Genomic DNA, 19,503 nt, shown 5'->3' on the forward strand with positions numbered 1-19,503 from the left:
CGGTATGGGGCAATCTTACAGAAAGCGCAGGCTGCGGCGGCAGGACTCGCGGTTGTCAAGGCGCACTGTTGCTAGGGGGGAGGAGAACTGCGCGAGGGTTTGGCCTATCTTAATAAGTCAATCCGGAAGTGGCCTAAAAACGCCGTTACACGTACGGCGGCGTCGAATGAAAACCACCGCCGTAGATCCACCTTAAAACGTGTAAGAAAAAAAAAAACCCAATTATTTATTTATTTCTTAGCTATACTGTGAGCTGGAATCAAAGTTATTAGAACCGCACATATCTAAATGGCGCCTCGCTAAAAAAAAATAAATAAAATAAAAAATGGTTGAGAAGGATAAACGGGAGAGGGAATGAAGGAGCAGAGGCACCGGCGGAGGCTGGCGACGGGGGACCTGTGAGCGGCCAGGGGTGAGACGGATCCGCCTCGCCACCACAGCGCTAGCTTGTACCCCCACCCCCACCCCCCCGTCTGCCGAGGCGGCGCGGCTGCGCCGAAATGAAGAAAGGTGAGGACCGCGGACGAGGCTGTGGCTGAGCCGGGTGGCTCTTGGATACGCGTCGGTTAGCCAGCGGCTGGTCACACACGAACTAGCCCGGTGAAAGTGAACCAGCTAGGAAACGTTACCTAGCTTATAACCTCTTGGGTAATTAATTTTAAAAGAGAGTTAACGTGCGCTTTTTTAAAGGAAGAAAATATGTAGCCACATCTTGGGATTGGTTTAACTGTGTAAAACCTGGAAAAAAAAATAGCGAGCTAGTTGACTTAGCTAAAATACCTCACTGGACTGGTGTGGTCGGACCAGGCAGTAGCTGATGGGTTAGCTTTGACGAACTGATCTGCAGGGGAATGTTGCGTGTCGATTAGGTTAAGGTACACTACAGCAGGACTTAACGTTTCATTTATCCTGCAAGATAGCTAGAACACCAGCTTTAAACGGGTTTAAACGGTCAGTTTACTGTAAGTACCCAACTAATTGCTGACTGTACCATTTTAGCCCAGTAGCTAAACAATTTTGTTTGTGTGTGGAAAAAACACCCAGCTATATTGCTTGTAATGTTTATCCCACAAATGACCAAATTAGGTGAATTTCTGTAGACAATTTTTCTACAATGCGTGACATTAAAAAAAAAAAAATTAAAAGCTCACATTTATCCCAGACATTCGCAAGTATATGCTTGCGCTGTTGCACCTGCATCAGTAAGACATGAACTTCGACCTGAGTTGTGCAAGGCAACCTACCAGGCTTTCACACGTTTCCAGGAGTGAAAGTGTGAGGAGGAGGGGCTTAGCGAGAGGGTGGAGTTTGGGGGTGTATGTTCCTAGTGTTAAGGGGGCGGGGTTTAGGGAGAGGGTGGAGTTTGAGTGTCTGTTGTTGGCCTGAAGGGGCGGGGCTTATCGAGAAGGTGGAGTTTAGGGCGTGTGTTGCTGGTCTTTCGCACCAGTGGGATATATTCCCTCCCCTTTTTTTTCTTCTCTTCTCTTGGTCTCGTCAGTTACCTACTAATAAGCTTCTTGAGAACAGAGAAAGACGTGGAAAAAGTAAACGCTTTTTATCCAGGTACCATTCAAATATACCTTGTTTTTCTCTCCCTTTTTTGTCTTTTCATAGTAGACATGCTGTTGCTTTCATTTCCCTTATTCTTCTCTTATGCTTTTTCTTAGAACTTATTATATCAGAACGTTTTTAAAACTTCTCATGCCCTTACATCTTACAGTACTTTCCTTTTCACATCTCTTGCCTCATTTACCATTTTTTCTCTTCTCTGCAATCATGACATGTCTATATGTGTTTTTTATGAAATCTTAGACCTCTCTGTGTACATTTGTTGATGCTAGTGGAGTATGGCTATACACCTTGGTCTAGTTTGAGTTTTATTAGTGGAAAATAGAGACAAAATAGTAGTGTAAGTAGTCCTAGATGTATACAAATATAACCATGTAAAGCGAAGCCACCTCACACAATTTCTTTAACAGGATAGTGTGAACCTTAGTTGCTCAGTTTTATTACAGAGTTTATTGGTGTTGTAGGTAATCAGCACTGACACTTTCATATCTTCCTTTTGAATGCGGGATTTCCTCACGTACTTATTATGTATTTCTTCATGTTAGTCTAGGTGTGTGTTTATTTTGTTTTTTGTTTTTGTCTAGGCTGTATTTCCAGTATTTTCATTTTGTGACTACTACGTGATGTATTTCTTTTTTATTTCTGAGGAGCTTTTGCTTTTGTATACAAGTGGTGGTGTTGATGACATATAGGTGGGTAGGTTTTTTTTAAGGGGTCATTTAAACTTCTATCTGGTGTAAACAGTTGTTAGGATCTAATCCTAGCCAGTACAGAGCAATGAGTGACTTGTGTGTGACAGTCTTCTGTATTGATTTTTTTCCTGTGCACACTCGTGTCTGACACTGGGAATGAATGGACTTTGTCATTTCAAATATAGGCTACTTTTCACAGGCTGAAAGGTCACCAGCTATTGTTTCAGTGATGGACATATAAAAGGCAATCCATTCTTATTTGAGAATTATTTTTCATGCTAAAAAAAGGGATGGTTTTATGTTTAAAAGGGATGGCTTATTTGAGAAAATATTTACTTTCACTTTTTAATTCCGAATTTTACAGGTATAAAAGATGTAATCAGCCTTATAAAAATGTTACAAGATTGATGGAAGACTCCTAAATTTAATTTGTAGTTTAACTGCAAATACATAATTTTATGTTTACTGTAAAGGTGTAATTTTTATAGTGAGCTGTTATTGAATCAGTTTTCATTTTCGTGATCTCCATTACTGTGTGTACTATGTCTGATGTTTTTTTTTTGTTGTTGTTGTTTGTTTGTTTTTTTGTTTGTTTTTTTAATATATAACAGTGATTAGTCCATTCAGGAACAGTGGCTGTTCGTTTGAATACTGTCAGTATAATTACCATGTCCTGGAAAAGTTGCACTGGTTTTCTTGCTAATCAAAAAGTGCTTACTCTGAAAACATGTGAACTTATAAATTCACCATATGACGGAAAGAGATACCAGAGTCATGTTCCTGTTGCTGGGTGGGGGAGGGTTTCCGTAGTACTTTCAGCATAACCATAGGCTGTGGAGTGGCAGCATTCTTCATGCCAGCATAGTTGCAGAGTAAGGTCTAGGGTATGTATAATGCATTCCCATTCTAACCTTAACAGTAAGCTGTTTATGTTTTTTTTTTTTGTTTTGTTTTTTTTTGTCCCAACCTTTTCCTAAATTTCATTACATAAGAGACTACATGAGCTGCATTATCTTCTTTTGTGGCCAGATTGTTTCCGTTTCAGCCTTGTGCCACAGCTTTTGCACCTGGCCTGGCTTCAGAACAACAGATAAGCTTTGGTTGCATGTAGGGAAGAAACAGCTACTGGTTTTTATGATCTACCACAGCATAGGCATAGTGTTGGGGGAGGTAATTCCTGCTCACACTACTCATTTGTTTTAGGTTGGGTGTGAGCAACTTTGGTTATCCATATGAAAGGGAATTTTCATAATGCCCAGTGCCTACTGTTATTTTAAAAAGAAGATGTAAATCCTTAGTGCCTGGTATTCAAACTAGGCAAACTCCTTCCCCACTTCAAAATATAGACTATATCCTAACTGCCTCCACTCATGAAGACCTCCATCATTTGAATGTCGTATTTCACAAGGTAACTGTAGTCCACGGTAATTGCGTTGTTAAGGGTCTTTGGGTTCAGTTTTTAACTAAAGAAAAGTTACCACTGACTGAAAGTGAATCATGATTAATAAAATTACCTTGACAGCTGAGATCTAAAAACTACTTTGATTTGTACATTTTAGACAGGTTGTTACGTCAAGAACAATGTTGTTTGATGTACGAAAGAACATCCATTTGGGAATGGGTGTGGGGAGCAGGGGAAGAATAGTGCTGCATGTAATCAGAAGTCCCACAAGGCCATATCTCAGTATTAAGGAGCCCTGGAGTGACTATTCGTTCCTGTACTTTACTCTGTTTTACATGGTTTGGGGCAGGTGAAAGATTGGTCTCTTTTTTGAGTGCATTCCTGAATTCCTCTGTTTCTGAGTGTAGGGTAGGGTAAAACCATATCCTTCCTTGTGTGCAATATTTTCACAAAAGACACTTCTGTTGACTCTCTTACCCTTTACAGTTCCAAAAGAATACTTTAGTTGTACACATTAGTGCAGACTCAGTGTACTTTTAGGCGGCATTGCAGAAAGTGCTAGCATTAACAGTCTATTATAATTTGCTATAGGTGTATGTCAGCACCACCTGTAATAGAATATGTAATTTTTTAAAACTCATCCTATAACTGTTCTCTTTTCATTTTATCTTAGACTCTTCTTCACGTCAATCCCTTGTGTGGTGTCACTGGGCCATGGTTCGCAAGAAAGGGTCCCTTATCTTGTGTGGAGCTTTTCTATTTGTCGCATGGAATGCCCTGCTTCTTCTCTTTCTGTGGGGAAGGCCACCCATTGGTAGACTTGGAGAAGGAGGAGGAGCTGAGCCAGGTGCAGGAGAGGCGTGGAGAGCTGGGAAAGGGGGCGGAGCCAGTGGATTGGCCGGTGAAGTGATCAGATTGGCAGAGGAGGTGGAATTGGAACTGGAGACTCAGAAAAAACTTCTAAAACAGATACAAAGTCACAGATCACTGTGGGAACAGCATAAAGATGCTGTAAAAAGAGACGCGGGAGACACAAAGGAGAAACAGGACAAACTTAAAGAACCTCAGCAGGTGCCCCAGTTACCCATCCTGGATGAAAACAAAATTATTCAGGAAAATGTCCAGGTTTCTGTTGTCATGTCTCCTCCCACAGTCTTAAACCAGGGCAAGCAGTCAGATGATGACAAACAATTTGCTCAAAATAAAGTGGGCCTTACTGGTCCTAGTCCTCAAACTGTCATCCCAATCTTAGTCATCGCTTGTGACAGAGTCACAGTGAAAAGGAGCTTGGACAAACTGATACAGTACCGTCCTTCAGTTGAACTTTACCCAATCATCGTCAGTCAGGACTGTGGTCACATGGACACTGCCCGGGTAATTGGCTCCTATGGTAGTCAAGTGACCCACATTAGCCAGCCAGATCTCTCAGAAATTCCAGTTCGGCCAGATCACAGAAAGTTCCAGGGCTATTACAAGATTGCCAGACACTACCGTTGGGCTCTAAACCAAGTGTTCAACACATTCAGTTACTCCACTGTGGTCATTGTAGAGGATGACTTGGAGGTAAGAATGCAGACCTAATCAATCTGTAGAATTGCCTACAAATTGAACTGTCCTGGAGCAATGCAGAGGCTCACACTATTTGAGCCCTTGCAACAAAAAAAAAAACCATACATGTCCATTTACTGTTTTTCCACATTCTACAAAATAAAAACAATGATATAAAAAAAGATTACAATTTTTATCTTTAAATGTCCAAATTAATGAAGTAAGGCAAGTCTAAATAAAACGTATTTAGCATTTTAATGTATATTTTAATTTAAATGTACAAAATCAAAAACTAAAATAATGGATTACAGAAAAGCAGGAAATGGCTGATGTATGGTTTTTCATTTCAATAGCTCATTTATCTATAATGTATTAATGTTTATATACAGTACAGTACTATGGAAAAAGGTTTCAACCTGTCATGCATTGGGTAAATCTCAAGTTTTTGTGCAGTATTTGACATCAAAACCCTCTCTGCCTGTAAAATTCATGTGGCACAAGGATAAAAGAACAAGTCCTTGTTGCAGGGCCCTCTTTTATCTGCAAGATTTTGAACTTGTTCAAAGTCTCACAGCCAAACTGATTACAAAGTCTAATTTCCTGAGCAGCAAATAAAAGTCTACTCTACAGGGCATGTCCTTGAAATTAAGTTCTCACCTGGTGTGCCCAGAGAACACAGTACAACATCATTACTGAGCCACTGGAAACATTTTGTGTCTAATGGATGCAAATTGTTGTTATCATATTTGAATTTATCAGTTGAATAGTGGCACTTGAAATGGCACTAGCATGTCCAGTATAATGCATTTATTCTAGACTGGGACCACTGGAGAAGGGGAGGGGCATGCAGGCACCCACAGACTGAGGACCCCCTGCCTCTTGCAGTGGTGCCCCAGTGGGGTACCACTGACTCTTGACTGGGACCCTCCTTTTTGGGTTACAATTACTGTGTCACTTCAAATGATTAATACCGTTTTCACAGATAACTTTCTCAGTATGTGTGAAGATAGTGTGTTAGTCTCTGTGTTAATTTAATGAAATGTAGAGATGCAGGAAAAACAAGATTGTTCAGTTAGCACCTACCAGTGCTTTTTTTTTTTTAATGTCCATGACTCATTAGGGGTCCTTTATCTAGAGAATCAGATGGGTGAGGCTGCTGTCTAGCAGAAAGGATGAGACCTTAATCCCTTTCCCTAATACGGTTGACAGATGTAATCCCAGTTTGCTCTTCCAGATTAGCACATTTAACTGATCTATGGATTAACTACATTGGTACTGTGGGTTAACTACATTGATGCTAGATTGATTATGCACCAGAAAAAAAACAACGATTTTAAGTTATAAACTCAATTATATTGAAGCTGAATTAAATATTTAGTTGACATGTTATACTTAATTAGAAGTGTAATGATGACAAAGCCTGTGGTCACTGAGAGAGGTCAGTGTGCAAAGGTTCTACTAATTGCTTGTGATCCTGCTCATGTTCAGTTTATTTTCCCAACTTTATTGTTCTGATGTTTTGTGTCATGTCTTTGGTTGTACATTTCACTCTCAGAAACCTTTTGTGTCCATATAGGTGGCTCCAGACTTTTTTGAGTATTTCCGCGCTCTCTACCCTATCCTGCGCTCCGACCCCACTCTGTGGTGCATCTCTGCCTGGAACGACAATGGACGGGAGGGTCTGGTGGACCCTGGTAAGCCAGACCTCTTATACCGAACAGATTTCTTTCCTGGCCTGGGATGGATGCTGCTGAAGGAGTTGTGGGCCGAGCTCGAGCCCAAATGGCCCAAAGCGTTCTGGGATGACTGGATGCGTCATCCACAGCAAAGAAAAGACCGTTCTTGCATTCGGCCAGAAATCTCCAGAACTATGACGTTTGGCCGCAAAGGAGTTAGTTTGGGTCAATTTTTTGACCAGTATCTGCGCTACATTAAATTGAACACTGAATTTGTGCCTTTCACAAAACGGGATTTGTCTTATTTGATTGGCGAACGGTATGATGAAGACTTTGTTAAGGAGGTGTACAGTGCCCATTTGATAAAGGTAGAGGATCTACAGCAAGCTGGTAGTTTGAAAGGCTCTGGCCCATTCAGAGTGCAGTACTCCAGCAGGGACGGTTTCAAAGTGCTGGCCCGTAATCTGGGGGTGATGGACGACTTGAAGTCAGGGGTTCCCCGTACTGGCTACAGAGGTGTGGTCAGCTTTCTGTCACATGGTCGAAGGATTTATCTGGCACCCCCTGAGGGGTGGACAAAATATGACACGAGCTGGAGTTGAAAGGTTGAGTTGCAGCCATGGGCCTTGAAAAAATAGACTGACTTCTGCAGAAAACCATGCAGAAAGAGAGGAACACCTCTCAAACCAAAGAAAACAGGCAGGGTGTGAAAGATTATGAAAATCCCAATTGTAATGCATGATTAAAATACATGGTGAAGGAAAAGGGATTTTATTAGGGAAAGTCACTTTGTTGTCTTGGGTGATGGTTGTTGTAACACCCTGTCATACTGGGAACAGCACAAAAGTTGGTACCTCATGCACATGCAACAGTCTTACTCGGAGAAGACCATAGCAGAGTCCTGCTATTTCTTATCCACCGCTCATGAAGGCAGTGCAGGAAACGCTGTTCTTCTCAGGATCATGTGACTATTGTCGCTCAGTTTAAAAGTATTAGCTTTTGTGTTATTCCTAGTTTCAAACTCAGTGCATTGAAAGGTTGGTTTTGTGTTGTCTACTATATTGTATGTTCTTTGACAAGATCTGTCCTGTGATTGACAGAATGAAGTTTTTTTCCAGCAAGTCACTGACATTATTCTAAGTGGCATTATTACTGACATTCTAAATCAAGTACACCAGTTGTAAATGTTGACTAATTTGATCAATCCATTCAAGCAAAAGATTGATCTTTTAAAAATGATAATCTTTAAAAAAGAATTATCTTTTAAAATAGCACTATTTTGATTAAGTTAAATTTTGTGCCAGGAATGATTAGCCTGAAGGTTCATGCATCCAGAACACCAAAACTCATAATCTACAGATCTGTGATGTTTTGTTGAAGTAATGTACTTGAACCCTTCTTCATTCTCCTTAAGATGGGAGAGATTTCATTGCATTTCGAAGATGTCCTAAATGTTAGGTTTGTTGCAAAACCAATGACCATAAATGTTGCTTTACATGTTCTTTTGAAGGCATTCATTTAAATTGATACAAGTAGGTGGGATGAGGGGGAAATTCTAATATAATTTAAATACACTATATTGAGACTTTTGTGACAGCATTTGATGTATTCAAATGTATGTATGTATGACAGTATAAAGACCACTGCCTGATGTGTTGTTTATAAATTTATTACGAGAATAAATGACTATTTTGATATGTCGGTATACATGGAACCTGTTCTGTGGGCCTTTTGTAATATATACAAACTAGAGAAGTGCTTCACATGGCAAAAACAAGAAGATATATAATCTTTAAGAACTGACCTGTATGCAGTTTTAACCAGTACAATCCCATTACACGGAGAGCTAATTCACTGATCCTGGATTCTGTTTTTGGCTCCCTTCCCCATCCACCACCATTTGTTCTTGCAGAGATTTCCTTTCACAGTTTTCCCATCCTGTTGATGTCCTGCTGTAAGACTTTGTGCGGACACAACTGTCTTGACTTCCTGTCTTAAGCCATTGGTATTGTAAAAGCATTTGATGATAAACATTTGATCAGATCAGATGAAATTTCCTTTCAATGAGTGCGAGAACTTCATGGATTAAAAAAAGGTAACGATAAACAGCCATTCCACTCTAGTCAGTGTGTACTTTCCATTTTGTTTCTTGGGGGAAAAAAGCCATGCAAGTCATACGATGCTACAATGAAAATTAAGATGAGGGTACAATGTCTAATTAGTTAAGTGCTATAATTAATACATACCTGAAAGTGACTGGCATTTAAAATGTCACCTAACTTTGCTTCACTCAATGTGTCAGTGTGGAGTAGGGGCTGAGAAGACTTGCAGGTCAAAGTATTTTACAACACACATAACCAGAACAATCATCCAAGATACAACTACAATTTCCGTTTTGTGTTTATTTATGAAATTCAGCAAATGCTTATGCACCGAGATTTGAAATACTGAAAAACACCTTGACAAGTACAAGTACGAAAAAATACTAAAGGTGCATTATGTAGGAATGGCAGGACTTTCTACTTTGCATGACAGGTTGGGCTTTTTCATTGGTGTCTGCGACTTGTAAATTACAAGCTAAAATTCTTACATTAGAGTTTTAGCTGTAAAAGCTAGCTATGTTTTCTCAAATACAAAAAGTCTTTGGAGGAATTTGGTGCCAGGTTCAGCACATTAAAAAAGTCATTTTCAAAACAAAAACAAAAGCTGTGGTGAGTGACCATGATTGCAACTGCAAACTATTTCTAAAAAAATTAAATTAAAAAAGGGATTCTACATCATGCACCTTTAGTGTACAGTACTAATGTTAAATAAATACAGCATAACAGTTAAACAAATTTAGTGTATTTGTTTTTCAGCAAGGAACATGGAACAAAGATTACTGTATGGTGAATCCCTATTTCACTTTATAGTATTTCATAACATCCTTGGACATGCCTTTCTGAAAAGCAATACTATGCTTTCCATATTTAACTATTTTACATCTATCCACTTCATTTGCAATCTAAATAAAGTACCTTACTCCAACACTGCAGTCAGTAACAGCTAAAATAAATGAGGAAAAAGTTCACAATTTAAAATGTAATCAAAGTCTTTTACAAACACTATTATTAGGTATAACATATCCTTTCTAAATTGTGACAAACAAAATCTGTTTTACAATGGAAACAATATAGCATCAGAAACTTCTGAAGAATTTAAGGATCCCTGTAATTAAATATGTATACAGCTTATTTTTTTCTTAAACATTCTCACTAAACTTCACTATAACAGTCGATGCTGAATTGCAAGCTACTAAATGCTACTCTCCCATGCATTCTCTGCACACACACGTCTTCTTTACCGTGTTTGTTCAACTAGAACAGAAAGAAGAAAATGAAATTTTGGTAAATTATATGAATAGAACCATCAACATGTTTTGCCATTTATAATTTAATTGTGGATCATAAAGTCACTAACAGGAAACTATGAAGCCATTTATTGTTTTTGTCATATTTATGCTACATCCCTGATCATGTGGGTTGGCAAGCTTTTGAATCCACTGAATCAACCACTGAATCCAGCTCCCAGAGAGCACTGCATGGGTTTCACAGTGTGATTGTATTTCATTCTATGCTTTGAATTGAAATGTATATAAATGCCACTGTTACTGCTGCCATTGAGCTGCTGGTATATACACAGTCATTGCAGGGCTAGGCAGCTATTCTACACGTAGACAGGCCCAGTGGTGCCTGGGAAGTGATTAACTTACTGTAGGAGGAGATGTCGATTTCCTCTGGAAGCTCACTGATGTTCACCTCAAACCTGTCCTGAACATCATTCAGGGTACGGGCGTCGCTTTCATCGGAAACAAACGTGATGGCCAAACCTTTTGTCCCAAATCTGCCTGCTCTTGCCACCTGGGGGGGTGGAGTCAATCAGAGAGAAAGTTGACAAACACACATTTAAAATAATAAACCACATTTTAAATAATTTTTTTATTATTATTAAATAACACTCTAATAACTAACCCTGTGAAGATATGTGTCAGAATCCTCCGGCATATCATAGTTGAAGGCGATGTTGACCCTCTCAATGTCCATCCCTCTGCCAAACAGGTTAGTGGCCACGAGGATCCGTCTTTGGAAATCTTTAAACTGCTGATAGCGAGCTAGCCTGGAATCGGGGTGTGGTGGGGATGACACAATGGAAAATTTAAATCAACACAGACCAAAAGACACAAACATTGGGGAGGGGGCAGGTGTGTGAAAGTGCTGTGTCCACCTCTCCTCCTGGGGCATGGCTCTGTGGATGGCGATGGCAGGGAAATTCTGCTCCACAAGCAGCTGAGCCAGAGCAATGCACCGCTGCACCGACTTTACGAAGATCACCACCTGCATGCATGCACGCACACGCACGCTTCCAAGTAGGTGACTAATGATCATAATCAGAGTAATAACATAACACAACCTTTTACGCTGGCACCTTTTTCAAACCTAAGGTCACCCCACAAAAGATCTTACAATGAACCTCCAAAGGACAAACAACTGCAGCACATGTTACACTATGAGGTGGGGAGGTCGAAACAAAAATCTGAACCTTTTCCAAAGCAATAAGGGACAGGCTGATGGTCACAGAGTTTAGTCTAGACTGTAGTACCTGGTTGAACTCCAGCACATCCAGCAAATCAAAGAGCTTCCTGTTCTTCTCGTTGTCCTTCAACTTGACATAGTACTGCTGTAGGCCATGGAGTGTGAGCTTGGTCTCATCATCCACAAAAATTTCCATAGGCTAGGGTCACCAGTGGTCGAGGGCATGCGTTTGTGGGGAAGGCAGGGGATTAAGGACGGAAGTCAGGCGTGAGAGATATTGTGGTTAAAGGGGGGCATCACAGTATAGCAGGGGAGGAGGGTGGTGTAGTTAAAAGGGGTATGACACAGGCAGGAGGCACGAATCCGTGAACGAGAGGTTTAATAGTGGCGTCAAAAAGCAAAGAGGTGTTTATGTGGAGCAGTGCGTCAGGCAAGCAAAAGCAATATGAAATCAAAAATGAGATGTCCGAGGATTTCAGAAAGAGGTGTAGAAATAGATATGAAACAGGAAGGGGGAAGGAGAGAGAAGGCATGTGTATTAGATACACCCTCCCCTCCCATCCTAAGGCCCACAGCACGCATTTACACACACACACACACACACACACACACACACACACACACACACACACATATATACACTCTCTCACACACGCACACACGCACACACACACACATATATACTCTCTCACACACACACACACACACACACACACACACACACATATACTCTCTCACACACACACACACACACACACACACACATATATACTCTCTCACACACACACACACACACACACACGCACACGCACACGCACACGCGCGCGCGCGCTAGAATAAGTACACCGATATCCCAGGACCTCTCAGACTACCTGCACACCACAATACTATTTTTAAGTTAATCATCATCTCTAGTACAAAATATTTTCGTATTTGTAATAAATTTACTAAGATTACTAGATTTAAATTATTTCTGTTAATTGCTCAAATTAATAAACTGTCATTTAATATTTCGCATGTCAATTATTTTCTACTTAGTTTAACCTAAAAATTGCATCTGTAAATACACCCATGTGTCAACACAGTCTAAATTATAGACAGTGTGCCATTTAAAAAGCGAAAAATGTTTTGAAAAACTGGTAATTTAGCAGAGAACCATATGTGGCAAATCTGCTATACGACAGACACGGAGTCTAGTTAATGTGCAAATACTATACACTGTCACCACGCAGTTAGAAACACTGCTTTCTTCATCGCTCACTGCACATGGTTGCACTTACCCGAGCGAAGCTCACAGGCAAAGTCATGTTTTATCAGCGTGGTTGCTGTCTGTCAGAAACACTATCTAGCCTGACAGCACAACTTCTCTGCCCAAGACCTCATCTCCATCTAATATCCTCATCCCGAGGCCCACTACCCTCAAATCGCTGCTCAGCCGATGAACATGACTGAGATTAATGTGGCCAAGGGAAGGGAGAACTGCAAGGTAGAAAGTTAAAATACAATCCTACCACTTGCCTATTACTGCTCTCTACAGCCTGAGGATACATTCCTGGCCTGTTCCCTGGCCTAAGAGCCTGCGTGTGCCAGACTACGGTGTGTATCTGGTAATATGCCTCGGAGTTGTGCATGTGTGTAGCCCTGACCATTTCTTATCATGAAGTCTGAAAAAGGTGCTTGCTTGTTCCTTCCTGGCTGTGAGCTCTGATGAGCAGGGCTTCTGGGGACTGCTCCAAGGGGGTGCCGCTGCCTTGGAGCGATGGACAGGGAGGCTTCCCCCTCAGCTGGAAAGTGCGTTCTTTGGTTCTTCATGGAGAATGCTCTGCAATCGTGCTACCTTCTCAGAGCCATTTCATTACCCCAGCCTACGTCCGCGCGACTTCACCCTCTCCTGCACTCTTCTTCGTCAGCTTGCCCTTTCCCGCTCCAGGCTTCCGCAACTTAAGCCTCCCTCACGCTACTCCCTTTTCCCCTCACGCCCGCGTGTGCTTTCTCTTCCGTCTCAGTTTTTGCGCCATGCCTCCAACTTCCTTCCCGCTTCCCCCCCCCTTTTTCCTTTTACTGCAGGTGGTGTTTTGGTTTTTTTTTGAGGAGCGGCACGACGGAACGATGGCCCGTCTTCAGGGCACCAACACTCAACCACCGCCACTGGGCAGGGACAGAAGCAGGTGTGGAGGAGTGGGTGGGGCAAGGTGGAATGGGGGGAGGGGGGTTGGCTTCCAGTCTCGGCTGCACGAGGTCGATTTAATTTTGCAGTCTTCGTTGTTGGAAAGGGAGTTAACTGCGAGGCGCCTGGAGCTCTGTTTAACTCCATCGCCTTTGTTTGTTTCGGGCATATTTTGTGGCTTGCTTAATTAGCTCTGCTGCCCCCTGAGGAGGCTCTGCCCACTGCTGTCCAGCTTGATGCGGTCCTCGGGGGCCTCCGGTAATGAAAAGACACAGGGATTTGCGGGCACTAAACTCAAGGCTGATGGGGCTGCCAGCTCTAGAGGAGGCTGCCTTTAGAAAATAAGCTATAAAAGGGGGAACAATGGAAAATTGGAAGTGTTCCTGCATTTTTTTAATCTAGCTGCATTTCAGATTTTTTCTAGGACTTTCTCACAACCATTGTGCTCTGCGTTTCCCCGAATGTGCATGTGCGTCTGCCTGTGTGCTTGAGTCACACACCGGCTTACTTGGACTTTTTTCTTGATTACATCTTTTCTATGCATTCATGAATCTAAGCACCTGACTACCTAAATGAGAGCTTTGAATAACATCATAATTGCAGTTATTTTCTGGCTTTCAGTCATAGAATAGTGCATTACTCACTAATTTAAAGGTGCTGTGTAAAACCTGCTCGTGTGAGTAAGTGTTATGTTGCAAGAATTACGTTCCATTAAGAGCACAGTTGGACAGAAAAAAAAAAATCTTATTAGGGAATCTTATTGTGTATTTGCAGCCAAAGGACCATCTCTGATGGATGGATAGATGGTCTACACTCTCTGATGGCTGATCTGTTATCTATAAGATATGATTCTAATGCCAAAAAAAGGGGATAACATGTCAACTCTGACACTGTCAGCCAACGTATGGATTTGAGGTCTTTACATCTCTTATTGTGTGCCCCTTTCAGTTAGCAGCCACTTATACGTACAGTGTTTGAAGAGGCTATTTGGCTCTAGTAAATCTGATTGAAGGTGGCATGTAATTTTCACCCTCCGGTAACTGTTGGCATGGGGGAAGTTAGTGGGAGGAGCAGTTGCCGTGGTAAAGGGAGCGTATGCGTAATTACATCTTGCATGAACTTTCGGCAGACAGGGCGAATTTCTTTGCTCAGGGTGGCACTGAACATCATGACCTGCTTCTCATGGGGGGTCATGCGAAAAATCTCCTGGACGTCACGGCGCATGTCTGAGAGGAGAAACAGGAAAACACAAATTAAGGATACCAAATATAATCCCACATGAGAAATGCAGAAACATTTCATGTTTCATAGTGGTGAAAGACATTTTAGTTTTAAACCAATGTCAGAATTAGTAACTGAACCCTTTTTATAAGAGACTGTCAAACAGCCCTGAAAGCCAATAGAATTTCTCTTAAAAACACACTTTATCAGAAACCACAAACACAAACATCAATTACAGCATGCACAGCAATTATGATTCATTTTAAAATATACTGTAAATGTGTGAAAAAAAGCTAACCCAATTCTTGCTCATAACTTGAAGCTTCCCATATTCATGATTGCACTAATTTACGATTAACTTTGATTTTGGTCTGGTACAGAAAAGGATTGGTAGACCTTGAAGTTGTGTACCTGTAACTTCAACATTGATAATATCACATCTAAATATGGAAACACTGAATACTAGCAATAAAAAAAAATATATAATGTGTTTCTTATTTTCAATATTTCCCATTTTCGCTTTCTGTCTTGCCTCTTTTTGGAATCAGTATAAAAAATAAAAAATAAATTAAAAAATGAACGAATAATGTGCTTAATAATACTGAATGTTATTAATTGAAAAAGTTTTTAAAAAGATACCCAGGCTGCTCTGATGTTTTAAAATTGCTGCATCTTAAAAATGTCAAACCATGGTACAACCTTTTTGAATGCTCACTCTAACGGTCCTGGTGGTCAAAACACTATGATGTTGTTTAGGATGCTTTAATACTTGATAAATGCCCTCACCCAGTTGTTCAAGCATCTTGTCACACTCATCCAGGATGAAGTGCTTGATGTGACGTAGGTTAAGGCTTTTGTTACGGGACAGTGCCAGGATCCGACCCGGGGTTCCCACCACAACATGAGGGCTCTCTCTCTTCAACACCTCCTCGTCCTTCTTTATGGACAAACCACCAAAGAACACTGCCACCTTGGGGACAAAGGCCGCAAGAGAATGAGCACAGATGAGAGCATAATAAACGTTACTACCCAGCCAAGTGGAGATAATGTCTTGACAAGGATGTGAAGAGGCTTTTTAAGCCTCTTTTCCACTGTATGGCCAAACAGTTACAGACAACGACTGTTCCAGACGTATTTCCACATGAACATGGTGCAGCATGAAATTCTTACAGTGTTTAGCATTGTGTTTGCAGCATCATCAGCTAACCATGCACAGAGATGCAGAACCGTTCAGGTGAGATGGCTTAATGACAAAGATTCACTGATTGGTTCTATGCAATTAGAGGTAAGCCTCTTCTTGATCTCTCAGGCACAGCCTGAAAATGCATCCTGTGTGACTTTGCATACATAAAAAGAGACACAAACAGTTCAAACGATTCCAAATTATCCATCTAGTCAAACAGTGACTGGAGCTGTTTAGTGACATAATTATGACAGAAATCCATCACCACTTCAAATACATCACCACTTCAAATACATCCTGGTCCCGATTTCCAGCACAACACTTGTGGAAAAAGAAAACTTAATTTGTCTCAGAAGTCTGGCCTGGCCTAACACAGCCTTAGTAACTGATCCTACAGTGGAAAAGAGGCTTTTGATGTTCTTCCTAAAACAACAGCAACACTGAGTATAGACACACATCCACTGTTTTTGTACCTTGACAGTAGGCATGTACTTGGAGAAGCGCTCATATTCCTTGCTGATCTGGAACGCTAACTCACGAGTATGACACATTACCAGCACTGATACCTGGGCAGGAGAAAAATGATATCAGTCTGATACAGAACAACAGATTCACAGATTGTACTATATTAACCTGTGAAATTAGTTATTTTACACTTAACTGTAAGACACCTGTGATATGTTTTTTGAATTCATCTGCGCACTGAGAGCAATTACCTGTCCAGTCACTGGCTCCAGTTGCTGTAGTGTAGCTAACACAAAGACAGCTGTCTTCCCCATACCAGATTTGGCCTGACATAAAACATCCATGCTCAAGATGGCCTGAGGAATGCACTCATGTTGAACTGGAATTGCCAAGGAGGGTGAAAGTATATGCTGCAGTTAGGCACTTTAGCACAAAACCTTAATAAGGCAACAAATATTTGATCAAAATAAAAGATATACATACATACATACATACATACATACATACATACATACAGACAAAGACATTCGTCATTCTTCTCACCCTCTGATGGATGTTCAAAGCCACAATCCACAATGGCCCTCAGGAGCTCAGGCTTCAAAAGGAAGTCCCTGAACCCGGAGGAGTGGATGGACACATAGGAGCCCTTGACCCCCTCCTTCCGCATGGCCATAGCACTGGTGTCCCCAGCGAGCCCTCCATCCCCAACACCACCTGCTGCATCCACGTCATCCTCCTCATAGTCTAACAGCTCGTTCTCCACGTCGTTTTCAGTCATTCTGCATAAAGTGCAAACATGAAAAACGGCAATTTGGTCTTCCTGTGTACTGTTGAGAAATTCCAACTGAGCAATCCGTCATAAAGCCGACAACTGATCACTTTAAAAGCCTAGGCAAAATAAACGTCTAGATAAATAAATAAAAATAAAAGCTAGATAATTACCGTCTACATCATCTAACTGTACAATGTGCACCTTCGAGGCTGCTACGAATTAACAATGTCTCATATACTACAGGACACCAACACACACGATACTGACTGCTAGTAATTACTCAGAAAGACAGCTAGTTAGCCACAATGCATCAAATACTCGAGCATACGTCAACATCCATTTGTATCTCCGGTAATACGGATAACAGAGCAGTCACCATCGCAGCTTTTATTACAATACGAGTTACTTCATATTGTACGTTTGTTTTCAGGCTAGATAATAATGGCGATACTTGCATAACGTTGATCAGTTTGCCTGTCAGCTAACGCTAGCAATGATTAGCCACGGCTGATAACATAATGCTCGCTAGACCACCATATGTGGACATACGAAACAACTACACATGCACAAACGCATGACGGCAAGTCAATTCGGTCATCTGAGAGGATGCAATAGCAGAATCACAGTTACCTTAACTAAAATCCTCCAAAACCAATTTGTGAGATTAGCTTCACCTACTCAGCAATCCTGCCTACGTCATTTATTTGCGACAAACGCTAGCACCAGTGCTGGCCATGTAATTTGTTCGCGACAAACGTTAAAGGCCCCAGCGAAAGGTTTGCCTTCGTGAGCTTTCGACTGTGAACTCGAACAAGTGTGCGTGTCCTCGTTTATTTCTGCTATTTCTTTTTCTTATATATGCTCGAAAACCATTACAAAGTGCCTTGAGTCATTTCAGTAAGTGATTAAAACTACTTAAAATGTGGTTCCCGGTGCCGACGCAAACACGTGTTTATATAGGTAACTAGATAGCCTATATGTGGCTTTTCAAGTTCGCTAGCTAGCTTAACTGGGACTGCCATATATCGTAACTACTAGCTAAGTTATTTAAACCCTTGTTTTTCTGTAGTGCTGTCGGGGCAATGTCGTGTTTCAAAAGCGATATAAACTTCTGTCCTGAATGTGGTAATATACTCCCGGTTCCTTTGCTGAAAGACGACATCACGTGTCCTCGATGCTCCTTCAAGATCTCTGTACGCGGTAAGATTTCATTTTACACGAACTTGAACAGGTGTAAGTGTTTAGCCAGTCCGATGGAGAACATTCATTGCACTTGGTTGTTTCGTTTATCTATGATCCTGTCTAGTGTCTGTGGAATACGCGGGCGGCTGTACAGAAGTGAGTGTATGGATGGGCTATTTATTGTATTGACGTGTATTCTCTGTCTAGAATTTGCAGGGCAGGTTATCACGTCATCGGTGGTATTTAATCCTTTGGATGAGAGTTCGTCTGCTGTAGAGAGCAAGAAAGACTCGGAACTATCAGGCCCAGTGGTAAATTGCCTTGACGGCTTTTATTAAGTGTGTGAGTGAACGTAAACATTCATATTTTTTAAAATGGCAATTGTTCTCAACAGGTGGATAGGAGGTGTTCACGATGCAATAAAGAAGGAATGGTGTACCACACCAGACAAATGAGGTCTGCAGATGAAGGCCAAACTGTGTTTTTCACCTGTATTCACTGCAGGTAATTTTATTGTTTTTGCCACTTTTATTTGAAAATAATTGTTACATTAACTTTGTGTTTATTTTTGGAATGCTATCTACAAATCATAAGTATTATTCAGAAGTTGAATACGTAGTTCAGTTGAAGTGAAGAACAGCGCTTAGCTTTTTATACAAAAATTAAGACTTCTCATTTGATTTCTTACCACCAGATACCAAGAAAAGGAGGATTCATAAGAGGAGGTGTTGCTGGCTGTTTTTGGTGTGTGTGTGCCTTTTATTGTGGAGATTTGACTTGATCCCATTAAAGTGCAGTTTTTTAAAGATGCTGATTTAATATATTCCAAAATGGTAACTTTTTTTTTCCAGGATTTTGATCCTTCTTGCAATAAAAATCCTACTTTTTTTATGAATATTGATGAAAACATACAGAATGCTACTATTTATTTCATAGTACTTTATGATCAAATATACCATCATCTTGGAATAGTAGTTGCTAGAAACTGGTTCAAAGTGACCAGTCCTTCAGGTTCGATCTCCTCCAAGTTGCCCTCTGTCCTCTTCAGCTGGATC

At 41.0% G+C, this 19,503-nt stretch overlaps 3 protein-coding genes across 8 annotated transcripts; 2 read left to right on the forward strand and 1 right to left on the reverse strand.

The window, feature by feature from the left end:
- The first annotated feature begins 106 nt into the window (after positions 1–106).
- Positions 107–8,601, forward strand: LOC145654790 (alpha-1,3-mannosyl-glycoprotein 2-beta-N-acetylglucosaminyltransferase-like). Of its 3 annotated transcripts, XM_081708846.1 has the most exons (4): positions 375–510; positions 1,499–1,563; positions 4,337–5,226; positions 6,788–8,601. In XM_081708846.1, the coding sequence occupies exons 3-4, from the start codon at positions 4,378–4,380 to the stop codon at positions 7,487–7,489; spliced, it is 1,551 nt and encodes a 516-aa protein (XP_081564972.1). In that variant the 5' UTR covers positions 375–510; positions 1,499–1,563; positions 4,337–4,377; the 3' UTR covers positions 7,490–8,601. The 3 variants fall into 3 exon arrangements, with proteins under 3 accessions (XP_081564968.1, XP_081564971.1, XP_081564972.1); XM_081708842.1 differs by lacking the exon at positions 1,499–1,563 and having other exon boundaries at positions 107–510; XM_081708845.1 differs by lacking the exon at positions 1,499–1,563 and having other exon boundaries at positions 108–412.
- Positions 8,602–9,269: 668 nt separating this feature from the next.
- On the reverse strand, positions 9,270–18,034 carry LOC145654788 (spliceosome RNA helicase DDX39B). Of its 2 annotated transcripts, XM_081708836.1 has the most exons (11): positions 17,897–18,034; positions 17,038–17,273; positions 16,746–16,873; positions 16,503–16,595; positions 15,633–15,816; positions 14,733–14,851; positions 11,526–11,657; positions 11,151–11,260; positions 10,898–11,042; positions 10,639–10,786; positions 9,270–10,243 (listed from the first exon to the last, which is right to left on the reverse strand). In XM_081708836.1, the coding sequence occupies exons 2-11, from the start codon at positions 17,270–17,272 to the stop codon at positions 10,227–10,229; spliced, it is 1,311 nt and encodes a 436-aa protein (XP_081564962.1). In that variant the 5' UTR covers position 17,273; positions 17,897–18,034; the 3' UTR covers positions 9,270–10,226. The 2 variants fall into 2 exon arrangements, with proteins under 2 accessions (XP_081564962.1, XP_081564963.1); XM_081708837.1 differs by lacking the exon at positions 11,526–11,657.
- On the forward strand, positions 17,964–19,345 carry LOC145654789 (DNA-directed RNA polymerase I subunit RPA12-like). 3 transcript variants are annotated; one of them, XM_081708839.1, is made up of 5 exons: positions 17,964–18,082; positions 18,336–18,466; positions 18,656–18,759; positions 18,843–18,952; positions 19,143–19,345. In XM_081708839.1, the coding sequence occupies exons 2-5, from the start codon at positions 18,349–18,351 to the stop codon at positions 19,165–19,167; spliced, it is 357 nt and encodes a 118-aa protein (XP_081564965.1). In that variant the 5' UTR covers positions 17,964–18,082; positions 18,336–18,348; the 3' UTR covers positions 19,168–19,345. The 3 variants fall into 3 exon arrangements, with proteins under 3 accessions (XP_081564965.1, XP_081564964.1, XP_081564966.1); XM_081708838.1 differs by having other exon boundaries at positions 18,022–18,163; XM_081708840.1 differs by having other exon boundaries at positions 18,045–18,226.
- The last annotated feature ends 158 nt before the right edge of the window (positions 19,346–19,503 follow it).

The sequence above is a fragment of the Electrophorus electricus genome, unplaced genomic scaffold, assembly GCF_041902795.1.
Source record: "Electrophorus electricus isolate QZ-2024a unplaced genomic scaffold, ASM4190279v1 Scaffold157, whole genome shotgun sequence".
In the NCBI taxonomy this organism is placed as follows: domain Eukaryota; kingdom Metazoa; phylum Chordata; class Actinopteri; order Gymnotiformes; family Gymnotidae; genus Electrophorus; species Electrophorus electricus.